This window comes from Dryobates pubescens, chromosome Z (genome assembly GCF_014839835.1).
Source record: "Dryobates pubescens isolate bDryPub1 chromosome Z, bDryPub1.pri, whole genome shotgun sequence".
In the NCBI taxonomy this organism is placed as follows: domain Eukaryota; kingdom Metazoa; phylum Chordata; class Aves; order Piciformes; family Picidae; genus Dryobates; species Dryobates pubescens.
In genome coordinates this window covers 94,377,472-94,403,521 of record NC_071657.1, presented here as the reverse complement: position 1 = coordinate 94,403,521, position 26,050 = coordinate 94,377,472, and the positions used below count along the sequence as shown (strand labels likewise).

The window sequence follows — 26,050 nt, the reverse complement described above, 5'->3', positions numbered from 1 at the left end:
ACCCCTCCTGAAGCTGTATTTCAGCCAGGGGCGCCGCCAGGGCCGCGGGACAGCACCCCTCCCTGCCCAGCCCCCCGCGGTACCTACTGCCGCCATGTGGCAGGCGCGCGGGCTGAGGGGGCGGCCGGCCGGCCCCCCCGCCCCACGGCCCCCGCGCTTACGCCCACGCGCGAGCCGCCGCCGTACCCACGCGCGCCACCGCCCCGAAGCCAGAACCCGCCTCCCCCCGCCGGTTCCTCCCCTCCTCTTGGCCAGGGCGGCTCAGCCCCTCAAGGACTCCGGGCGCTCAATGTCAGGCGGGCGGTGTGGTGCGGCCGCCGGCAGGGGGCGGGCGGAGGGAAGCGGTGCCAGTGGTGCGCGACGCGCGGCTCAGAGTCGGCAGTGCTGGCCATGCCGGGCGCAGCGGCGGCGCGGAGCTGAGCCCAGCTCAGGGCGGCCGAGCCTAGCCGCGCCGCTGAAGGGCACCGGCGGCAGCGGCAAGGCTTCCCTACGCTCTCCCACGGCTGGGGCGCGCCCGCCCCGCAGCATGGAGGCTGGGAAGCGCAGCTCCTCCGCCGGCAGCCGAGACGATGGCAGCGCTAACGCCTTCCCAGCCAAGCCGGCGGCCCCGGCGGAGAAAGCCCAAAGCAGCCCCGGCGGCGGGGGTAGCAGCGGCGTGAAGGAGCATGGCAACTCGGTGTGCTTCAAAGTGGACGGCGGCGGGAGCGAGGAGCCCGCGGTGGGCTTCGAGGATGCCGAAGGGCCCCGGCGGCAGTACGGCTTCATGCAGCGACAGTTCACCTCCATGCTGCAGCCAGGGGTCAACAAATTCTCCCTCCGCATGTTCGGCAGCCAGAAGGCAGTGGAGAAGGAGCAGGAAAGGGTTAAAACTGCGGGGTTCTGGATCATCCACCCGTACAGCGACTTCAGGTGAGCGCTGGGCTCTTGCCGCCGTGCCGGGAGGGTAGCCCCTCTGCAGAAGGAAGGGCGGCGCTCTCGCCGCCTCGCACCTCGCCCGGCGCGAACTTCGTCGGGCTGCTGACCGAGGGGAGACGGGGGGGGGGGGGGGGGGGGGGGGACACGCACCGCGGAGGTGAGGGGCATCCTCCACGGACGGGCCCAGCTTCCCTCCTTCCCTGCGGGCCGCCTCGATGTCCCGCTCCGCAGCTAAAACTCTCCCTCTCCGCTCGGGTGTCGGGAAAGGGGTTGGAAGCCAGTGCGAGGCGGCTGACGTGCTCGCTCTGCGCTCCGTACGACGCTGCTGGGTCTGCCGCGGGTCTTGGCCCTACCCGGCGCTCTCCAGCGTGCTGCATGTGGGACGGACCCGCAGGCCCCGCGTCGGCTTCGAGACCCTGCGGGCAGCGCCCGGTCGAGCGGGGCCTGGGGGTCGGTCCTGGGCTGGCTACGCCACGGGGGCCGCCGCATTGTTCGCCTCCGTCGGGGTCCACGTCCTCCTGAGCAACAAGCGGCAGCACTTGTTCAAGGGGTCGCCCGGAGGAGGCACCCCTCGGGCAGAGCAGCAGCAAAATAACTTTATGCGAGCTAACGCTGTATGGGAAACTATGTTTTCATAGGTGAATATGATGTCAAATGAGCATTGCTTTCACAGGGAGTTGAATATATAGAGAATTGGAATACGCATATGAAAAACAGTGCAAATAAATTAATGGGAAGTGATACTTCCATTTAAAATTACATTTCAAGTGAAGGATTATTTAGTTGCATTCCGTAAGCCTACTGGCTGTATGCCTTTGTCAGTTTAATACTCCTCTGTATTTGCCGAAGAACTATTGGAGTTGTTAAGTATATTTAATGAACAACTTGAAGTGAACAGCCCCTGTATATATAAGACAAGAATGGCACTGGATATGTTTAAAAAAGGAAAATCTAGAATGTTCAATAATTACATGGATCATCTAAGAAAAAGTAGGTTAAACAGAACATGCTTCCAGTGGGAACAGGAGGAAGTACTCTCAAAGTCCAAGTTTCACAAGACTGTGCAGAGTGAGGTGTTACACAGAGAGGTGTACTAACACCTTGCAGTCTAGTCCAAGAGCAGTACTGCTACAAAAGCAGAAGAGTAGGGCAGCACTCATTTGTGACTTGAAATCACGCTTTAGATGTCTGCTTTTTCCTGGCTCTCTGGAGGAAATAAGCTGTGCTCATTGTTTTCCTGGAGAACCTTTTACACTTCCATGCCAGCTCAGCTGCACTAGCAGGTGCATTAAGGGGGTATAGAGCCAAGAGTCCACCCACTCCCTTTCTGCCAGCCGGAGAGGGATGTAGCAGGTCACATATAGTGCTGTGGTAGCATGCATAGAGGATTAGAGGGGTCTAATAGTCTCCTTCTTATCTCTGTGTATGCATGAGTAACTTCATTAACGTGAGGATTTCATTAAAATAGATGACATTATTCTTGCAAGTAAATTCCCATGTTTTGCTATAAGCTTGGCTTCTGAGCGAAGTGCACAACCCAGTGATGTGTTGGGTAATAGGAGCTTATGCATCATACTGTGCAGCATGTAACTTTTTTAAGCTGATAACTGAAATATGTGATAGATGTGTTGGTTCTGTTTCATTACAAAACCCTTCTAATTCTGCCCTAATTCTTACTACGGGAAAGTTTAGAAATCGTAACGCATGTTTGCTGATTTTTTTCAGTAGGAATAAACAACACTGCATTCTTTGCAGACTTGTAGTCTACATATCCATAAATTAACTTGATTTTATGGAGGTTTTATTATGTTTGTATTTTATTGCAATCAAGATGTTTTATTTTCAAATAAAGCTTTATTAGTCCTGGAATGATGTGGTGTGATCTGGACCCAATTTTTTACCCAATGGGACTGTTTTCAGTGAGAAATATGACATGTTTGTGTTTTTTATCCTGAAATAATTGCAGTTGTAGAATGCTAGTACTCTTTTTGGGGGCACTGTTTATAGAAATAAGTGAAGAAGTTGTACTATATAGTAATTTCATCTTCCAATTTGGTAATTATAACAAGGGTAGTAAGTACCACTAAACAGTGTCTCTGTACTGGAATAAATGCGTATGTGAGGATGGAATTGTTTTGATTTGTTTTTACATGTGATTTTGTAACAGCTTGCTTGTAGACAAGCTTTAAAACATCTAAAAAGACAGGGGTATTCTAACTTCACTGTGGTAATGTTGAAACAACTAAATTTGTTACCAAAATAACAACAAAAAGGTGGAAAACTGAAGATTGTACAGTATCCAAGTGGGAAGATTTAGAGTACGTTTGTAAATGGATATTTGTGGCACATATGAAAATGGGTGTCACAGTTAATTTTGAGTACAGGCACATGGCAAAATACGGGGAAATTCTACTGTGGGCTTCTATGAACTCTTACTTATTTAATCAAATCTAGTCTTGGATGCTTGCTTGCAGCTTCTGAGATACCTTGCATTTGGTTACCATCCTTGACCTCACGCTCATGATATTTATAAAACTTTGTTGGTTTATCTACATGAAACTATATTTTGCTGTGGTGTTTGGGGTGGTGGGTAGCACGCCTGTGATTTTTCTGCATCTCTCTTTTTTTTCTGTTTTTTTTTTTTTTTATGAACAGAGTGTGAATGCTGTGTCTGTAAAGTCGTTGCTCTGTGAATCAGTTACTTGCATCCTTTCAGGGCTTGGTGTCTAGTTTTATAGATCTTCATCATGCCTGTGTTTCAGGGAAGACTTGCATCTTCATCAGGCAGATAAACCCTTGGAGAATTAAATTCAATAAGTATTACATAATTTTTCCATAAGGGGACCATTTTGTTCCTGGTTGTCTTTTCCCAGTCTTTGAGGTTAATGTCTAATTTGGAAGCTGTTATGTAAACCAAGAACCTAACTCACAACAAACCCAGCACAAGGCCTCTGTTTATGCTTTTGCAGCTGCATCTCTTTTTTTACTGCTTCTGTAAACCTGAAAAACAATTCTGCGTAATTGCATGACTCACAAAAGTGAATTCTTTGTCAACATTTTGGTTAGTTTATTGAAGTTATTTGTGCTTTATATGAGATACCATGTGCCTCCCACTGTCCCTGCTCCCGTGTGGAAGAGCAAGCTATGAGAGAACATTGCTGGTCCAGCCCTGTGGCCCCACAGCTGCTGGGTGGAAACAGCATGTGGCCAACAGGAGATGGGAACAACCACACATGGTTATACCGCTGCCACACTTGTTTTCTGCATTTCGTAGTGAAGTGCAGTGCTTTGTGTGACTTTTATGTGTTACAGCCTTCTGGTATTAGTGCAAATGGCTGACTTTTCAAACTATTAGTTACTCAGTGTCCTTCAGCACATCAAGTGTTTCTTTAGTTCTTGGAGGACTTTCTTGAATGAGCCTTGACTGCCCTGTAGCAGCTCCCTCATTCTCTGTCTGTGCATAAACAGAGCAACTTGTGCTTTCATGAAAATGCTGTTTTTATTACCACATCAGATAGGGCATCTGTAGTTTGCAATCTAAAAAGAAAACAGAATTACTGCCTCCAGAGCCACTCAGGAGGAGGCATCTTTTGACCAGAAAGAGCAATATATGTGAAAGACTGAATGGGAATAATACGTGTTTAAGTAAGTGTAGCCTTTACACTCTGATGGTTATGGTTTTCAGTTTGGTGCTGGAACACAGCCTTTGACTGGAAGTGGGGAAAACATTAGTAATTGGCTTTGAGATGAAGTGAAGTAGGACTATGGTGTGGAATTTTCTGGCAGAGTAGCAAATAAGCAGATACAGTGCAGGTGTCATTGAAGGTCTTTTTCCTGCATAGATGAATACAAAGTATGAACTGATTTGCAACAATAGCAAAAAACTATTGATATTTTATGTAGAGAGATTTTTCTGGATAACTTGTCATCTATTGAAGTAGCACAAAGCCTTATTTTAATGATAACAGAAAAGTGAAACTTGAACAGACAATTTTAGGGCATTGTCATTAACAAAGGTATGCCACATATTTTTAACATGCATGGCATTCCAGTTTCAAAACACTTTTTGTGTACACGTTTGATGGTTATCATTTAAACGTATGAGATGCATCATATACATTTTTATAAATCACAGAAAGCTCTCTCAGTGCTTCCTGTCTAAGTAGTTTTAATGTGAGGTTTCAGTGGATTTTAATCCGGGTGAGGGAAACAGTAATATCTGCATATGAACATTTGGATACTAACGGAAGAATATTTTTGTGTCTGTTGCTATTAAAAGCCATTCGGTTGTTTTGTGCAGTGTTGTGCAACCTGTGCACGTTGTCATGTACTCTTGCAGCTTACTTTTTCAGTTAAGCATGTTCCAAATTCTAAGTCGTAACTGCAATGTGTTGTGTGCCCATGTTTTTTACCGTACTTCTCTGCATTTTGAACTTACATTTGCCATATGAATCAGTATTTTGTTTAATTAGTCTTTTAGACCTGCTTTTGACCACCAGCAGTTACCCTGACATGGTAGACTGCTTGTATTTGCAGCTGACACATGTATTTCTTAAATTTGTCCATATGTTGGTTTAAAACCTGTTCTTTGGGACTGGTCTTCACTCTACGTGTCGTACCTATTATATATATTTTAAGAAGCTTAGGGTAAGCACTTTGTCCCTCTTGTCACATGGCTGTAATGTCTCAGTTGAAGGTAATGAGATTTATCTTTTGGTGAGCTGTTAGGTATTTACGTTTATACGAAATGTAGACTTGAAAGGTAATGCCATATGCAATGAAGGTGAACTATGTTGAATCACACTGGGTTGTAATTGATATACGTACCAGTATGCAAAGTTAAATAGTTAAATTGTGTTGGTTTATATTAAATAGATCAGATACAAGTTAGTGTGGGTTTCAATGGATACATTATGTCACTGGTAGTGTAGGAGTATGAAATGTCTGTAGTTTCAAATTCTGACGGTAGTCATCTTGGTCTTGTTGCTCAGGATTTGTCATGAGTTTCTCTTACAGCATTGAGACCTGAATTATTTTCTAAGAAATGGATAAGGATTTTTAATTATACTGTATGCATTCCTGATTAAAGTGCAGTTTTAGCTAGGGCTAGCTTTCATGAATCATTTTCAAATACTGTTGTGGTGACTAATTTTTATTAAAGAAAAGTATTTGTGCAGTAAACCTGTTCCTATTACTTGGACATTAATTCTTTGTATGTGACTAAGCATAGAACACTGTTAAGTAATAGAAAGCTTATTAGCAATGCTTGACTTTTTGTATGCTGCATTCCAACTTTCACACTTCTGTAAATGCCCCAAAGGATAAAATGAAGAAAAAAGTAGTATCAATCTAAGTAATGCTTATATAATGTCTGAAAATTTTCTCTGATGTTTTGTTAAGCCATTATTTATGAAACTAATAGTAAACATTTATTAAACTTTGTAATTGTTTCCCAGGTAAAATGCATCTACCGTAAAGGTAGGCTGAAGAAAAATGCAATGATGTTCCTCAAATACATAAATGCATGTTACAGAGGAGAAAGAAATTACATAGAAGCAATGGGGGGAAATTGCAGGAACAAGCATCCAAATTAGATATTTAAGAACCTGGACCAAAAATAAGCAATGAAATATTCTACTGGAAATGCTTTGATGTGAGACATTGGCATGAAATGCATTATGTTGTCTTTTATTTCAATTTCTCATTATTTTTAATGTTGAATAATGCCTCATCATTGGCTGCCACTGATTAATTTCTTGTGAAATCTAGCTGACTAAAGCTGGCTACTGACATTTCTTTTTGTTTCAGCTGTAGGCAGATACGAGTGAAAGCGTGTATGTAGATAGGTATGTTGTGCTTTTGGGCGCAGAAGGGCCATGTGCCCTTGTCCCTGTTGAGATTTTCAAAAAACACAAAAGCAGGACAGCTTGGTTCCCTGAGGTCGGTTCAGCAGCCACTCTCCCTTCATGTCTAGGGAATGTGGGAAGGATTATGCTATTGTTTGGTGAACATGAGCCAGCAGTGTGCCCAGGTGACCAAGAAGGCAAATGGCATCCTGGCCTGCATCAGGAATAGTGTGGCTAGCAGGAGCAGGGAAGTCATTCTGCCCCTGTACTCAGCACTGGTTAAGCCACACCTGGAGTCCTGTGTCCAGTTCTGGGCCCCTCAGTTTAGGAAGGATGTTGAGTTGCTGCAATGTGTCCAGAGAAGGGCAACAAAGCTGGTGAGGGGTTTGAAGCACAAGCCCTGTGAGGAGAGGCTGAGGGAGCTGGGGTTGCTTAGGCTGGAGAAGAGGAAGCTCAGAGGAGACGTTGCTGTGTACAACTACCTGATGGGAGATTGTAGCCAGGTGGATGTTGGTCTCTTCTCCAAGGCAACCAGCACCAGAACAAGAGGACACAGTCTCAAGCTGTGCCAGGGGAGGTTTAGGCTGGATGTTAGGAAGAAGTTCTTCATAGAAAGAGTGATTGGCCATTGGAATGTGCTGCCCAGGGAGGTGATAAAGTCACCATCACTGGACGTGTTTAGGAAGAGACTGGATGGGGTGCTTAGTGCCATGGTTTAGCTGATTAGATGGTGTTGGATGATAGGTTGAACTTGAGGATCTTGAAGGTCTTTTCCAACCTGGTTAATTCTATTCTATTCTATTCTATTAATTTTATTGATAAGACATTCTTCTGTCTCTAGATAATGCAGAATACTAATGCATAGTTTGTGCTCACGTATTATGAATGCTTCCCAATTATTTTAATGTCCATTCTAGTCCTGGAATAAGTGTTCATTGAATTTTTGCTCATTCTTTTGACATGTTACATACTTGAATATAGAATAAAGTTTAAAACAGAGAAGTAGTTCAATAATTGTAACTGAAACCATCCTCAGTTCTTGGAGATACTTCTAACTTCAGATATATTGAAGATCTCAGACAGCACCTATGAAGAAGTACTGAAGTGTATTTTTTTCTGCAAGATGCTGAACTTCAGAATAGTCATCTGTGTCACAATCTTAATAACAACAAACATGTTCATTGAGATGTTGAGATATGTTGTTTTTTAAAAAAAACCAACCACCAACAAACAACAAAACAACATCAGACTCAAATGTTCCAGAATTCCTGTGAGTGATCTAAAAGATGATATTTTGGGGAAGTTATATGTGACTCTTAAAACTTTGATGTGTGGTGTTCAATACTGTGACACTTCCTCTTCAATTTTCTGTTTTTTCCTTTTGGCTGCAGTGAGAAAAAAATGCTTGATTAGTTTCTCTATATATACCTAACACAATTTAGATCTTGAAAGATCAACATCGTGCTTGCCCTGGGGATAAAAAAGTACTAATTCTGTTATTCCCAAGATTATTTTAGGAAGACTACACATTTTTAGAATATCTATTGGCACTTACTTGTTAGAACATCAAAATAAGTAATGCTTTTATTAGTCAGCAGAAGTTTTTTTTCTTTATTAGGTTTCTTACACTTGGTTACATGGAGGGAACTGTGAATTCAAATACTATGTAAAAGCATAGACTCGTAAACAAAGTCCTAGGTTTAGGATTTAGGGGTTTTCATGGCTATAAAACTGAATTTAAAATGCGTAATGTTTGATAAGTTGCTTAGGCTTTTTTATAGTTATATAATCAAACTTTGAGTGTCTCATCTTCTGATTTCTCAGCCTGGGGTAGCAAAAATAGAGACATGAAATCAGAGGCCACTTGAAAAGTACGAATCTTTACCTCTGCATTTCTGCCTACTAGCTACGATTGGTGACATTGTAATATTTAATTCAATTTTATGAGGCACTCAGTTCAAACATACTAGAAGAAGATAAACTGTTTTTGGAGAGGAGGGTAGAATGTGAAAATAAGTAGAGAAATTTACTTCATTTCATTGTAAATCAAAGATATCCAGTCTCACCTGTGCTTTTACTCAGCAGTATTTCTAAGCTGTCTTCTATGTCATCATACAATTTTTTGAGAAAGGAAACTTTTAACCTACTTTGAAATGTTTAATTTTTAACCTCACAGTGCAGTTCTTGTTAATTGCTTGAAAGTCCTTTAGCTGTCTATTCCCTGATTCTTTCCCAGAGGCATGATTTAATTTTAAAAATCATAGTGTGTTCAGCTCTAATTATTGGAGGGCTGGTTCTAGACACATAGTAAGGTATGTTAATAACCAAAAACTGTATCATCTAGAGTCAATGTCAGTACTACCTCAAGGACACTGTCATTTAGCTTCCATAAAAATACCTGCTAATATCTTTTAATCTGATGATAGTCAGATTTAGGCAAGCTGTATGATATTTTGCAATAATCTTGTTGCCTTGGTTTGCAGTGCAATTGGCGTAAGCCTGGAGTAAACGTGTGTTCAGAAAATGTTCACTTGGTTGCAAGAGAAACGCAGTCTGTTTCCATTATATATTAAAAAAACAACCCTGAAAACAAGCCCCAAACTCTTCTTTATTTATGCCAATGAAGTTTCCACAACTGGAGTGAAATCCTGTATCTAAGAATAGGATTTTGTTCTTGTTTTATTAACTTCTGTGTTTTTTTAATGTGGATATCTTTCCTAATGAAACATGTTATTAAATAAATAATTTGAATTTAGCTTGCTGCTGATAGTAATAAATTTTTTAGATCTAAAAGTGTAATTTATTCAAAATTCTTACTAAGATACTTTGTTTTCAACTGAAAAAAACCCACAGATTGCTGTATGTTCACAGTCAAAGGTAGGTTGGTTGGGGTTTTTTTGTTTGGTTGATATGTAACCAATATACATAAAAATGGTTCTGACTGCAGGGTTTCTCAATCTCAGATTCACTGAAGCCTACTCTTTCACTACGTCTTCAGTATAGAGAGCCCCACAGAAATAATGACCTCTGGTTGTCTCCATTTTTTTATATTTATTTTTCTGTCAGTAAAGTATGGAAACATTGATGTTTCTTTGGCTGATTCTATTGTATTTTACAGTAACTTAGCAGATCCTCCAAGAAGCACCTCCCTTTACGGTATGACCACGGCAATAGTGTGGTTTTGACATGATCTGACAAAAAGTAAACATGCAGACTGCAGTAGATTTCAGGAGATGTAGGATCCTAATGGCAAATTATTATTCATACTTGTTCTGGGTCAGGGCTATGGAAAACATACAGAACTTACGATCTCTCCAACTCTACCCAGGAGATGGAGTAAATGTATGGCCTCAAAATCGTGGGGATGCAATCAAACTTTCACATGACTATGAAGAGGTTTTTCATCATGCTCTCTTTATCTGTTCATTCCAGGAGGAGTAAAAGTTTCTGCCTAATAGAGAAATTGCTATGAAAACAGTAGTATGTAGTACAACCCCCTAAAACATGTTATTACTGCCTGAGAGTAAACACTTGCAAACTTCTAGGTCCTTTAAAACACATCCTTGGGATGTCTACATATGAGCTTGTTTGCACTTGATTTCTCAAGATAACAGCCAACCTTGTCTGTTCACCTTATCTTTAGTGCCAGACAAGCATGGTATTAATGAAAAGATTGCTTTTTTCTTTTAGAAACAAACTTGGAAACAAATTCTAAATAGTAAAACAAATCAAGCATATAGCTCAACCTTCAGTTAATAATTCAGTACCTTTTTTATTACCCACCTTACCAAGTATAATTCAGAGAGGTCCTGTTTTCAGAGCGGTGTGTCCTGTGTTCTTGGCAACTGTTATCTAGGTGACTCTGTAAAGACTGAATCTTATTTTTTTCTGTCTTTTACTTGTAGTGTTTCTTATGGTCTAATTTTCAAGTCATGAAGTCCTGCTATAGGCAACTTGTGGTTCTCCTTTTAAAGTTAGCTAGAGCATGGTGACATACTCCTTTAAGGAGGTTGTGGCTGGGTGGTGGTTGGTCTTTTCTCCCAGGCAACCAGCACCAGAACAAGAGGACACAGTCTCAAGCTGTGCCAGGGGGAGTTTAGGCTTGAGGTGAGGACAAAGTTCTTCACAGAAAGAGTTGTTTGCCATTGGAATGGGCTGCCCAGGGAGGTGGTGGAGTCACCATCCCTGGAGGTGTTAAAAAAGGGAATGAGCGTGGCACTTGAAGCCATGGTTTAGTAGTCATGAGGTGTTGGGTCACAGTTTGGACTTGATGAACTCTCAGAGCTTTTCCAACCTTTCTATGATTCTGTGATTTATTTTAGCTCTGCAGTGTTGCTTCCCATTCCTACTAAGTCTGCTACGTAGGAGATCCTGAGCTGTGTGTTCAAACTAGCAGGGAGAAGGTGGCTTAGGTATTCTTCATAATGTCTTGGAATTTGTAAATAAACGCCTTGTCATTAAAAAAAAAAAAAAAAGGATAATTGCACATTTTCTATTTCCCATTCCTGGGGTAGGATAGCAGCTTTCTGTTGAGAATGCATTTGAGCATGCTTTTACCATAGACCTAGTAACAAGATACTTTGCCAAAATTGTCCCCTCAGCCCATTTATTGCCAGCTTGGGAATTCTAGTGTTGCATACATCTATCACATTAAAGATATAATTATAAGAAACACACTTCTGTAACGCAAAGGGAGTGTGGTATCAAGACTAAGCACTGCCAGATGGTAGGCAATGTAACAGAGAATTTAAAAAGGGTCAAAATCAAAAATGTCTGAAACTCAGTGGCTTATTAAGCAGTAGATGTCTCATGTGTGGGACAAGTGAGAGATAAGTAACCTAATTTAGGTGCTCACATGACCAAAATTGACTTTAAATTGCATGCATTCTGTCAGTAAATATCTGAAATACTTGGTTTTACTAACTTGAAGGGTTTTTTTTTAAAAATGGAATAGACTATTAAATACACTTCTCAGTGTTTAAAGTTGAAGTAGTGTTTGTACGAATTCTTAACGTGCATTTGTTGAAGTAGTGAATTTGTTATCATGTCTGATTCTTTGAAATGGAAGAAGAAAACTAAAGGTTTTTTTCCACTAAAAATAGTGGACCTAATAATAGTATTATTTCATACGCACAATGCTCAAAGGTGAATTAAATATGACATAAATGATGGCTGAGTCCAAAGTAATGTCTTTGGTTTTACTTTGCTGTTTAAGTGTATTAGCTATGATTTCAAAATTCTTCCCTTTACATTGTCCTTCATTCTTGTTCCCTGAAGATACTTCCTGTAGTCTGCCTGTATGCTGTGCTCTGCCATTTGTATGTAGGCTAATTTTCTTTTGCTGAAAGATGATTCTCATTAAAACAGGTCTCAGGAATACTTCTTCAGTATTATACAACCTATCAGCTATTCAACAATTTCTACCATAGCCCTCCTTATTGCCCCAGAGTATAACTGTGGCTCAAAGTGACCATGATTTTTTCTATAATTTCTAAGCTGCAGCCAGCTTGTACATTCACCACAGGGTAGACCAAATGTATTTTTCTGTGGAAGGGTTTGTAGTACTGCACTGAACTTCCCTTTCCATACTTGTTCCTCATGTTCCTCGCAGTGAGAGTTCAAACTTGCTTTGGGAAGGAGAGCTAGCTTTATAGCTCAGGGATGTAGATACCATGAATCTATGTAAAATATTAGTAGATGCCCCTGCTGGGGCTACTGTCTTGTAATTCCTTGAAGTATCACACAATAGCAGCTCATCTGAACATTGAATGTGCATACTTTTTTTATGCCACTGGCAAAGTGAGCAAATTGAATATGATATTTAACTTGGTTTCCAGTACAAACTTTTCCTTTTCTGGAATGGCTTTTAAAATGTCAGTTTTACCCAGTGCTTTGCACAGAGCATGCAGAGCTATAGGATGTTAGATGAAGATCTGAGACGGAAGTCAGGAGCCTGTCTATCTTTGGATTTCAGAACGAGCTGGGGATCTGGATACTTGCAAGCATCTGTATTCTGTGCCTGAACATCTTTCATAATTCTAGTCATAAGGAGCCATAAATGGTAAAACTAATTTTTAAAAAAATGCCACTCATGGGTGCTGTGCGTTTGCAGAACTAGTATACCAGAGTAATTTGAATATATTTCATATTCTATTTCTGTCAGATTACGTAGTTTGATTTGCAGTTTACAAATTAATAACCTTTTATAAGCTTATGATTAAAAAAAAAATTTCTACTAATATTTTCCTCACTCAATTTCTTGCTGTTCTGAAGCAATGAATTATTAACATCTATTTCACTGTTCTAATTATTACACATTTTTTAGCTTAAATATATTTCAATAGTTCATATCTCACTGTCCTCCAAAAATGAAACATAAATATTTGGCTAAATTAAATTTTGTCTTTCTTGGGAACAGTGGCTTGTGGCTAAAACCTCTTCTGAGATCTACGAAGTAAAATGTTTAAATTTGCTTAAAGCCAGAAGCCTACTTATTACATTTAGGGAATGTAAGTGAATATGGATGGAAGATAAAAGATGGACATCTGTTTTGTTTTTTTTTATTTGCTGTGGTGAAGGAAGCTCTTTTTTTTGGCAGTATCAAAGTAACAGGCATCTGCCTTGTATGAAAGTAAATATCTTCCTTGGTACTTTTGCTGGTATTTATAGCTGAGATCATAGGTCTCTGACCAAAGTTTCTTTGAGTTCCTATTTTAGAGCTGCTTATCAGTGGCTATGATTATAGGCAACTTCACTTGCAAGCAAACACTTTCCTCCATGACCCTTAACCTGTAATGTGCGGCTGATTTTGAGAGCAGCGTGGAGGCTGGACTATTTTGTCTCAACGCCTGAAGATGGGAGAAAGAATTTTTGTACCAAGAGACTTCAAAGTCAGCTACAGAAAACACTCTACCAAAATATAGAGAACTAGATTATTAAATAATTCCCTTTTATGTATAGGTGAGGTACAAAACAAACCCTGTGGTTAAATTTGAATAAATTTTCAGATTTTAGCATCTTTATCAATCTTTTATTTTTCAGGCTGAGAAGTGACATGTTTATCTGAAGCTAAAAGTGATATCCTTTTTTTAAAAAGAAGTAAAGACAACTTTACCCAATATACATACTTTGTATAAAACTCTGCTTTAGATGGTTCTGTCTCCATGAAGATAGAATTTTAAATTAATCTATATATTGGTAACAAATATGTTCCAGTGGCTCAACAATTATTTCATGTGACTAAACAAAATAATGAAGTGTATTTCCAGCCAATGATCTGCCACAATTCAATAAATATTTCAAACACATAGTTTATAAATTTAATACATTAAATTTTGAGAAGTGGATCTTGAACACCCATTTCACTGCTATGTAGATCTGTGACTAAATGTAACAGAACCTCATTTTTTAATTACAAACAAGCAGTGGTTATGACCTGCAGTACTGCTGGTGGCAAAGGTGTACCAAAGGACAAAAGGTCTTGTTCCTTGGAAAGGCAATTTCCTGGAGTGCTTGGTGCTGTAGATTCTCTTATATTTAGGAGATTGTTACCTTTACCCCCCCTTTTTCTACTTTAAAAAACAGTCGAAACCATTTAATTGAAAAAAAAACCCCAAACCAAATCAATCCAACCCTCCCCCCCCCCTTTGTTTCTTTATATTGAATTAAATTGAAAAAGGACCATTCAGTAATCACCTTGCATTACACTGACAAATTTTCATAAATATCAGAGGCAGATTTTTGCATCCCTAGAAACCTGGTTGTATTCCAAACCTCCACTTCAGTGGCAGTATACCAGCTTTTACTCAGTCTTGATTCTGTTGGAGTGTTGGAAGGTAAACAGAATGATAAGACAGTGAGAGAAGCAAGATCATCGTTGCTTAAACCAACAGCTATAACATCTTTAACATCATGTATTCTCTTTCCTGCTTCCTTTGGTTGCTTTTCTGGGTTTATCTTTCTATTTTAAACAAGTGAATATCAGGTCTATATGATCATTGCTCTAACTCTATAGTTACCTGATTTGTTTTAGAAATGCAGACAGAGCACTATGCTGTCAAATAGATGGTGAGACCTGAATGCACAGTAAAAGATTTTAAGGAAATGTTAAGATTACTTTGCGTATGTTTAAACACTGGAAGGGAAATGGCTAGCAGAGAGATCTGAATAAAAGGTGAATAATGAAACAAATGGGGACTCCTGAATGTGGCTTCTTGAAGGGGAAACTTGAAAGACCTATTTCTGGTAGGGACAGGTGTTTCAGTGTGTGAAGTATGAAATTATGTTTTGAAAGATAAATGTAAAATGATCTATTGAAGTTCCTACTTGATCATTCTCTGTCTTAACCACTCATTAAGGTAGGCCACCTTGTAAAAAGGGGGTCATAGTCAGTACACATGAAGAAAGGTATAGGCAAGTTTATGGACGATTACTTCTTCAGGTTCTTAAAATATTTTGTGTTGTTTTTTTGTGCTGATGTTTTCAATAAATAGATATGATGAATTTAGTTAATAAAATTAATAAAATAACAATTCAGTAATCATATTAATGCAATCTACAGTATGTATATTTGAGTGGATACCTGAGTGTCTCCTGGATCTACTCAGGAATGAAAACTGTTCAGCCTGAATGCTGAAAGTGCAGAGTAGTTTCCATCCTCTGCTGGAGAGGATATGAACCTATATGTTTACTTTGCATGGATACTTTCAATAGCAGTATCACCTCTCAGAGTTGTTCTGCTCTGATGGACCAAAAATGTGAGAACTCCTCTGCAGTCTGGTGGTTGCCTTCCCTGGGATGAAGATTTTGGTTCCTGAAGTAGTCTATACTTGTTTAGGGAAAGAGAAATTGTCATCAGTGTACTTCACTTGCAAGACACACAGTATGGCTTGGAGCTAATGTATTTCCCTGAGAGGTGGGGGATCCTGGGTTCAGTGACCCACAGACAGATGAAGAAAGTTGACCAGGTTTTCCTAAGCATGGGTGCGAGCTCTTGGTATGGAACTATTTTGAAAACTGGGGATGGGTATGACATGATCCCACTTACTTACATTTCTCTCTTACAAATTTTCATTTTCCTTTTGCATTTCTAGAAATCATCTGGAATATATTTTAATCCTTTTTTATCAAATTAGAAATGAAGGTAGTGATAATTTTCATTTGATTTGAACACCAGTTCCTCATGTTATTTTCACAAAATCCCACATTATATGTATTTGAAATACATAAATATTGTAATTATTGTTATTCATGTAGTTACCTATTGAAGCAAAGTACTCACTGCAACAATTCACTGATTCTAAAACTGGTGCTTCCTTGTATTTTAAAGGGTTTAAATTCCAGTGCTTATTTTTGTATTCAAAGAAACATATGCTTTGGAGACAAAGACCAGTCATAAATAGGTGTAAAAGGGAATAATAATTTAACTTGATATAATTATGTTATCTTGATTATTTGTTCTTGCATTAGAATCTTGCACATCTGCATCCACATCTAAGAGATGTATAAATATTCAGTCATGTATACTTGTTTTCACTCATGACATAGGAATACCTAGGCTGCATGTGTAATCCACCATCTTGTTTCATACCTATGTGTAGTACTTTAACGCATCTCTGATTTTTTACTTTTTCCAGTTTAAACATAATGCACCATTTTGCCTTCAATTAAATTTTCCGAGGAATAGTAAATGAAAATCAGTGTTTGAAGCCACTCTTCCAAACACACTGTATCTTAGTAGTTACACGCGTAAAGCCAGTTTTACCCCTGATTATCACAATGAAATTGTTTGTAGTAGTGTTTATGTCAAATACCAGAGATCTTGGTGTCTTACATGAACCAAGTTCTAGTCTTGATATTTTGCCGAAAGTATTTGTATTAAAAACAACTAATCATCTCTGGTTGTCACAGGCCAGTTTCCTCACCAAATTCTATGGCTCAGGTCTGTCAATAGCTATTAAACAATCTCTTTCTCATCATCTTTGCTGGACAAAATGGCCTTTCAGCAGAAACTATAAAGATTACATTGAAAATTAAGATATTGAATTGGTGTAATGGGTTGAGGCAGACCTCCTCCCCACGATGGGCAGAAATAATGACTCAGACAAACGATTGCAAAAGTGACGGAAAGTTTAAATGGAAAGCGGTGAGTGTTTAGAGAGAGCCAGAAGCGCAGTGACAAGAGATCCCAAAGCAGACCCAGAAAACATCCCATCCCCACCTGAGGGTACACCCAAGACCCCCAGTGCTCCTTCGTCCCGCCCCCACTGCTAGGCTAGTCTCAGCTGGCCAGATCTGAGACTGCCCATCCCCCCATAGCCTTGGGCCTAGCCAGGCCCAAGGCCAGGAGACATCTCCCCTAGTTACAAGGTGACGGTGAGGAAAGAAAGAGGAAGTGCCAGACCCCGCGCTGGGTCTTATAGCGGCACAGAGAATTACGGTATGAAATACCTAGTTTCCTGTGTCCGCCCCTCTGGCCTGGACTTCGGGACACAGGAAGCACTCCCCGTAGCAGAGGGCATCCAGCCCAAACTACTACAATTGGTTAAAAAACCAATCCATTAAAGAAGACTATTAGGTGATACTGTTTGGCTTTCTTGGTTTTCCAGGGTGTGTGTGTTAAGTGGCCTTCCTTTTTATGTGTTGCTTTGTTGAGAAGAATTGCAGACGTCTTCTCCCATTTTAAGCCTCTGAATTTTCAGTTGGTGTGGAAACATCCTAAATGTCATGTTTCTAAATGGCACTCTTAAAATTACTGTCACTACAAAATTCTTAATGCAAGTGTTCCAACATGAGGCATGAGATTATTTTGCAGCTGAAATATTTTTAGATCTGTCTCTTTCAAACTTTTTCTCATGCCTGTAAAGTGGTCATTTCTAATTTGAGAATGTGAATATGTATTTTACAGTGATCCACTACAGAAATTTGCTGACGCTTAAGAGAATCAGTATGTAGCGATTTGTAATAAAGGGCTAGCAATATGAAATTGAAACAAATCTGTTGGGAGTCTCTGCACTATCTGAGGAAAATGCATTACTTGTTCTTTGATGTGTTGATGCAGAAGCATGGACAGATTAAAGTTTTTCCAGGAAAAAACTCATTTGTGAGCTTTAGTCAACACTTGTGACTTATCACCACTTCTTCCTATCTGGTAGCTGTCTGGGAAAGAGCACTACCATGCTTTTCCACTAAGGAACGGGGCTGAAGAAATGAGAAGCTGTGTAAAGATAGGAGAGGGGAAAAAAGAGCTCAACCAACGGTGCTGAACTGTTCATGTGCAAGGTTATGTAGAAGTCGGGCTTTAATTCCTTCTACTGTAGTTTAATAAGTTCCTGTGGAAGAAAAGCAACTGCAAATATCAGCTGTATTCAGACTCTTGTGGTAGAGGATTACTGGCTAAACCAAGGAGACTCATTATGAAATAATGATGACATATAAATTTCTCTTTATCCTCTCCTTCCTCACCTCCCATATGCAATGAGGGCAACATTAGTTCTGTACCTTTACTCCTCAAAAATCTGAGACTTTGATTTGTTAGTACACATAAAATATTACAAAAATTTTATATAGACACTATTGTTTGTATGTGAAGAATTAAAAATCTATTGATGAAATTTTCACTGCATAAATATTAGCTGAATTTACTGAAAATAGTAAATAGCTGTTCATTGGTTTCACTGGGCTCTGATCAGGTACCCCAGGAGCTACATTTGTCTAATCAACTGTGCAACTAACTGTGAACCTCCGCTTTTAAGTTGTGTTTAGTTTTCAGGTAAAACTCATGAAACCTGTTGGAAATCGTGCAAGTTTATAGTTTTTAGACATGTTCTATGTTTGTATACAAAAAGAAGACATAGTATTGCTGAATTTTATTAATCTTTGAATTCTGTTTCTGCTACCAGGTGGGAAGTTGCAGCAATATTTTAAAAAATAACAGCAAGGCACATGGCTTGACAATATATGGCTGACTTGGAAGTAAAGGAGTTCAGTATTAGTTTGAAATCAGATTTAGATTTCTAGTGTTCTGAAAACCCCACTGTTACTTTTTTCCCCCATCACTTTTAGACTGAGTGAAGCCATTAAGATGCAAGATTTCCAGGTCCAATATGCTTATTGTCCTGGGTTTATCTAGGATAGAGTTAAATTTCTTCACAAGAAGTTAGGAGGGTTCGCACCCAGGATAGCCAGTTGAGCCTGCTAGTGGGGCATTCCTTACCATACTAACCTCGTGTATGCTACACCAGGAGGAGGGGGTGGTGCAGGCAATTTCAGTAGCTGACTGATGATGGGGTTTGATGCCAGTGGCAAAGCATTGGCTATATTGGGTAACAGTGTCACATTTTATTGTACTTCTGTGATGGGTTAAAAATTCCTCCCCAGCATTGAATTTGCCAGACCAGCTCAGTTGGAAGCAAATGAAAGCTGTATTTACAAGCAAACTACAATCTGCAATGGAATGCAATGAATATGTACAAAACACACAGTATTTACAATATTTACAAGTGTTTACAATTAATAAACAGCGGAAGACCAGGGGAAGCTACTATATTCTTCCTTCTTGCTTCCCCTTTGTCTCCCTGTACAAAAGGGAGAAGAGACAGAGGCAGAGGTTAATACCAAAACAATGCAGCCAAGGCCAAGCAGAAGCGAGTTAGTTGTTTTGGGACAGCTAGTTTTAGTCCCTTACCTCTTCCAATGGGATTGTTTAGAATTATCTTTATTTTCCTTTTTACACCCAATAGTGATTTATTTACATTTTACTACTTTCTGTTCAGGATCTGTGAAAAATTTTAAAGGCATAGCCTAAAACTATCACAACTTCTTATATATATTACTTCTTTACTATTGTTATTCCAGTTGTTCCTTTTTTCTTTGTATTCTGTTAAACTCTTCTGGTCTCAGCCCACCAGGCTTTGCCTCCTGCTGTCAGGAGGTGTGGGGTGTGGTGGTGGGGCAGTTGTGTGAGCCTTTCTGCTGCTTTAGCAGGTTACCTAGCTAAATCAATGAAAGTTCATTATGCTTGGTATGTTTTTAGAATAGAATAGCAAATACTGAAATTTTCACCTGATAAAATAGCTCCTTAATAATATTTCTGCCCTTCAGCCTCAGCTCTTGAAGTGTAGAAGATGCTGTTAGTATTCAGCTGCCCTTTGTGCTTTACAGTTGAAAGGGGTGAACCATGAAAGAGACTCTCATCCAGCCTTGGAGGATTACTTGTGTTTATTTGATATAAGCTAAAAGCTTTCAGAGTGGAAATAGAATAAAGAATATAAATCAATAATGTAATGAAAATAGTTTATATTTTAAAAACAAAACAACAACAACAAAAAACCCCAAAAAACCAACCCCCAAACTTTTGTCTTCCTAAAGCTTTACAAAATTAAGTATATTCAGATGAAGAAAGTTTTATCTATACAGAAGAGTAACAGAACCCAGAAGTAACCTCTTTGCTTGTTCAAAATGGGCCAATATAAACAAGTGACTTTTCACTACACATTTAAATTACAGTAAATTCTCAGTTTGATTTTTTTTTTTTTTTGAGGGGGGTAAAAATTGCTGCTGAGCCAAAATCAGAGAAGCCCTTGATAATAGATGTACAACATTTAAGCAGAATTTGTTGCATGCAGGTTGTTAAGTGCAAGATTTATTGTTAAAATGGAAGGAGTTTCATATTTGGTTTCACAGAAGAGGTATGTTTTCCTCTAGGTGTGTGTATGTGTAAGAGACAGACAGATGGGTAGAATGCAAAAGGATAGCTGGGCAGATGGGGATATCCTCACTTTTAGGTTGTTGGGGGGGGTGTGTGTGTGAAGAAAATGTGATGATTTTTCAATCACCTGTACAATAATGAAAAGAATTTGGATGGCCCAAAGGAAACTGTCCCTTCCTCATTCTACTGTCCTTTCCAACATACCCCAGTAATTATCTGCAAGTTTCAGATTATTTTCAGGCATGTTTAGCTCTGCGGTTGCTTACCGAAATAGTAGTATAGCTGCACAGTAAGAGGAAGGTAGCATGTCCGGTGAGAATCCAATTCTGACATGGATAATACCAAGTGTAGTGATTGTTATGGTATGTTATAATGAAGTTTAGGTTACTGTTACTTGTACTAAAATTGTTGTGTTCTACTTAGGACAGTAATTTCTTTGTTAGATGAACTCATGATCCATGAAAGTAAAAGAAATAAAGCTATGTTTGAAGGCAAGATTAAAAAAAAAAAGCAACAAACAACAAAAAAACTGAGTATTCATTTCACAGAACATCTGCTAGTCATTCAAGGTATTTAACTGAAGATGTGGAAAATTTTCCATCGAAAACTTGGGAAAATTGCTAACAACTTCTGATTGGATGAATGGAGTGAAATCATGTCTCAAATGCATCAGGTTTAGTTTGAAAGATATTTTACAAGCACTTTTTGCCTTCCACTTAATAATATGGCTGAATTTTATGTGCATTTGTGACTGAATTTCACCAGGATTTACTGATATATTTTGATCTTTCTGGAAACTTGTAAGACTTGAGCAAAGCTGTGTCTGCTGTGTAGCCTCAAGTCACAGCACTCAGTGCTTTAAAGAGGCTGTTCATTCTGCTGCGTGATTTGTGAGACCACTGACAACTTCTGCTGGGTCAATCTGGATGTGCCAGAAGGGTAATCATACCAAACCTCACTGCTTCAAGGAAATTAGGACTGCTATCTCAATGGGCAGTAACCAGAAAATAATGGAGAAAGCAAATCTGAGTGACATCTTACACAGTTGTATGCAGCAAATTAACTAAGTTAGATATGAAATTTCCTTTTTTAATACTTAGTTTACTGTGGTTTGTATATATAAAGTGGAAGATAAAATGTCTGTTAGGATTCATGATGCCTTACATTATTAAGCATAGTGCAGACATTAATTAATACTAAGTAGTTTTTCATTGCTGCTTGGGTAGGCTCTCATTTTGAACAGGCTGTTCATTCTGTCCAGGAGAGCCTGTAGCAATAAATAAACCACCAAAATTCTGGCACCATGTTCCAAAGCTGTAAAAAACCACTGTGCTATTACTGTAAGCTTTGAAAGAATAGTAAACTATGAGTGAAAAGATCACTGAAAGGGGGCCAGTTTTATTTGAGAATACTAAAGTAATAATTATCATGATGCTCTTTTTATTTCTGTATAAAATAATTATTTACAATTTAGATAAAATATGCCTTATATTTATTTTTTTTTAATACTTGAAGGTGCTTTAAAGTTTCAGGAAAAGTTTGGTGTGGTGGTGACCTCTTTACCTTCAGTTAGTGACAACTCGGTAGCTGTAATGAGCTAGAATCAGTAAGTTCTGTATCTGTTTGCTGTAGTGCTTAAGGCTTCTCTCCCCCCTTCCCCCTTACACCCCTCTTTTCAGGAATGTGGGCCTATCTCTTCCTTGGTTTTTATCAACTTATGCCTTTTATAAATCTGGAACTTGAGATCATGTTTTAAATTTATAACCATCTTCACTAATAAGCATACTAGTGCATAAATGCATTTAAGCATAAATAATGCTTAAAATATTTTGAAACAAAGGGCTATCTCTGTCACAATGAGCTGTTCCTTGCACTGTCTTGTGAAGCTTTTCAGCTAGCTTTTGATTACATGACTAGTAGGATGTTCTGCTTCAGTAGGTAAGGAACGCATTGTATTACTTCATCTGCACAGGTCACAGAAGGGCAATACAGAGTTACATTTAGTTTTTCTCACCTGAAAGAAAAATACTGTCTAACATGGTCAACAGAATGTCATCTGGAAACATTTTCCTAAAAGAAAATGTCTGATTTATTTCTAAATGAAAATAAATCATCATATAATGAGGGTTTTTCTTGCTAACTAATTAGCTGGTACTATATTATGGGTTAAAATCAAAATACAAAACTGGTACAATCTCATAGTCTTTAGCATTCAATCTTCATTGTTGAGGTCCTAATGCTACCACTTTTGGTGACATTCAGCATCAGGAACTCCAGTGTGTTTTGCATAATCACAGTACGTAACAATCCTTTAAACCATGGATTACCGCAGAATAAAAACCACCTGGTCCTGTATTCTATTTTATGTTGTCTGGATCACTGGTTGTTGGGAGCTCTGATTAGCCTTTATTGCATAACTGCTTCCTGTGCTGGTGAAATATAAAGGTCAATCTGAAATCAAGCAGTGCTTTGTTAAACTATTATTGTTGATTGTCATGAACCTTTACCAAGATGAGGGTCTTTGTTGCATGCTGAAAGGCTGGTTCTAGTATGATGGAAGTGGCCTGCAAGTCAGTACTGGAATGGTGTGCTGGTGGCATGTCCCATTACATGGCAAACATCTAGCACCTTGCTGTAATGGAGGTCCACACCACAGAGATGGTTGCGGAGCTGTTGCCGCCTCTAGTCTCCTAGAAAGTGTAGTAAGCCCATGGAGAGCTGTCATTGACTGGTTTCTGTGTCTCTCCAAATCAAGTTTCTTTGAACAGATTATCAAGCAGGACAAGAGGTCATGTGTTAGGTTCAGACTTTCTCAAGGTCACTTTCAGTTCTTTTCTTGAACAAGAATAACTTTTCTTTACAAATTAATATTTAGGATTTATCATAGTGTTCTTAAAATCTGTCGGATATATACTACCATCCCCCCGAAATCTTTCATTGGAGTAGATATACATAGAATATAGATTCTAAGTAACAGGTGTATGGGTTTTGACAGGAGTCTGGAAAAGTCTGATGAGTGCCAGACAGGCACACCTTTCAAATATGCCTTGGAGTGATGAGCCATAATGCTGTCTTTATCCTAGATAAGTATTCTTGAGAAGGAAAGCACATAACAAAATCTGTTAATTACTTTCTCTTCTCTGCAGAGAGCTGCGGCTGTATTAAATGAGTTAAAACAATGAGAGTATTCTTAACATTAAAAAAATGTTCAGTTATCTTGAGGTGAAGTTGGTGGCAATATAGAGACCACTTTTCTAACTCTGCTTTACCACGTTACATAAACCATTCTGTTTCTCCTTTTTTTCCCCCCCTCTCCATTATTTTTTCTTTTATTTTTTTAGGTTTAACTGGGACTTAATCATGCTTATAGTGATGGTTGGAAACCTTGTTATTATACCACTTTCTTCTTTTTTTTTGTTCTTTTTTTTTAGGTTTTACTGGGACTTAATCATGCTTATAATGATGGTTGGAAACCTTGTTATTATACCAGTTGGAATCACATTCTTCACAGAACAAACAACAACACCATGGATTATTTTCAATGTGGCATCAGACACTGTTTTTTTATTGGACTTGATCATGAATTTTAGAACTGGGACTGTAAATGAAGACAGCTCTGAAATAATACTGGACCCTAAAATCATTAAGATGAATTACTTAAAAAGCTGGTTTGTGGTTGACTTCATCTCATCAATACCAGTGGATTATATCTTTCTCATTGTAGAAAAAGGAATGGATTCAGAGGTTTACAAGACAGCAAGAGCGCTTCGTATTGTGAGATTTACAAAAATCCTCAGCCTGTTACGTTTATTACGCCTTTCAAGACTGATTCGATACATACACCAGTGGGAAGAGGTAAGATTTGTATAGTCAGAATATCATTCACTAAGAACTTATAATAAAAAAGTAAATAGTCAGATCTCTGATGAGCTACGCAAGAACCAGAATTGAATAATGAATTTTTACTTATCAATTAGTGTATTTAATATACAAAAGCCTTTTAGGAAACTAAACCAAACAAGCACCGAGCAGCCATCTTCTCTCTCCTAACAACTGGGAGATACACAACAGACAAAAATATATTTGGGGCCATCAGTGCAATAAGCAGGGATAGGCTCGTATACAGGAAACTAGACGTTTTAGCGACCACCTAAATTTGCATTTGAGTTTGGTGCTAGCACTTGAAGTTATGAAGTTAATACTCTTGTAATCACAGAGAATTTCAAATACATGTTCATATTTTTCTGTTTTGGGAGAAGTTAAATTATAATAGAGTCAATTTCCTAGAGTTTTCATTGTTTGAAGGCTGAATTTATCAGATACTGATCTTCATAAAAAATAGGAACTTCAAAATTTTAGTCACTGCCTTCTAAACTGTCAACTCCACTCTTTCCAGATATGACCTTATGTAGCATGCCAGTTTGTCATGGTCACATTTCCAGGAAATCATGGCGTTCCCCAATTTGGCATGCTTATGACTAGGAAGTGATCAATGCTTTGGCGCGTATCACCATGATACAGTTGTTGAATACCTTTCTCCCCATTTCTGTGGTTCTAAATATCATAATGTATTTTAAAAGGAAGTGCTAAAACCATGAGAAAAATAACTGCTGTTTTCTGCAGCTTCATTGGAGAAAGTGTAATAAGAATTACTTCACAAAGCATTTTAATGGAATAAATTAATGCATAAATTAATTTACCTACTTTGACAAAGATTTATTACATGAGTATTGAAGGATGATTTGCTACCACTTCTGGTGCTTTTCCTTCTGGTTATCTCACTAGTGATAAAGTGAGTATTCACTTTTTGTTTTAACAGAGACCTAAGTGTAAAGCAAGCCTACAAATAAAGTTAGATTATATTTTAAAATGACACGATGCTGGAAAATTCTAAATATCAAATGTTTTTGGTTGTTTTTCAGAAAGCTCCTGAAAGAGGTCATTATTTTTGATGACTGTATTTTGCAAATTCTTCTTTCTGCCTCCCTGTAATGTAGTAGAACTATGTTTTTGACCCAGAAATAGAGCACTGCAGTTTTATACTCAATTTAACTGAGGCAAGTGATGAAGCATATTTTGCAGTTCTTAGCATAAAGCTTTCGTTTTGTCTCCTGTGTGCTTTACAGAGAGACAACCTTCTGAAATCAGTTCAATGACATTTCCTGGCAGCTTGAGTTAATAACTTGTCACTATAAACCCCTACTAGGCAGAGAAATTAATACCTTTTATTTTTTCCCTTTATGTCTGTTGTCAAAGATAAATCAGATATTTTCAACCAAAAATAGTTGAATAGGCTGCATAGTAGGACTAGAAATGACCAGAGGATGTGATCCACAGCAGCTGTATCTGGTCTTTGGTCCATTTAATCTTTGGCTTTGATTACAGTAGTAAAACTTGTTTCTTCTGTGATACCTTATTTGACAATTAGAGTCCATCATTTTGTGTTTGATCAATGATAGTGTGTGTTCCCTGGCTGTATTCATGAAGGTGAAAGAAGGTCTGAAGATTTTTATTTTTCTTGAGCCTACAATAAAGCAGGAAGAAGCTTGTTGGCTGCTTTTGAGAAGGATTCCTGTTGGCT

General features: G+C 38.8%; 1 protein-coding gene across 1 annotated transcript in view; it reads left to right on the top strand.

The window, feature by feature from the left end:
• The first annotated feature begins 290 nt into the window (after window positions 1-290).
• The window catches only part of HCN1 (hyperpolarization activated cyclic nucleotide gated potassium channel 1), a 219,261-nt gene continuing 193,501 nt past the window's right edge, over window positions 291-26,050 (top strand). Inside the window, exons 1-2 of the mRNA XM_054178730.1 lie at window positions 291-909; window positions 23,901-24,324. Of these exons, the coding sequence (XP_054034705.1) occupies window positions 527-909; window positions 23,901-24,324 (807 nt within the window). The 5' untranslated portion in view covers window positions 291-526. The remainder of the gene's footprint in view (window positions 910-23,900; window positions 24,325-26,050) is intronic.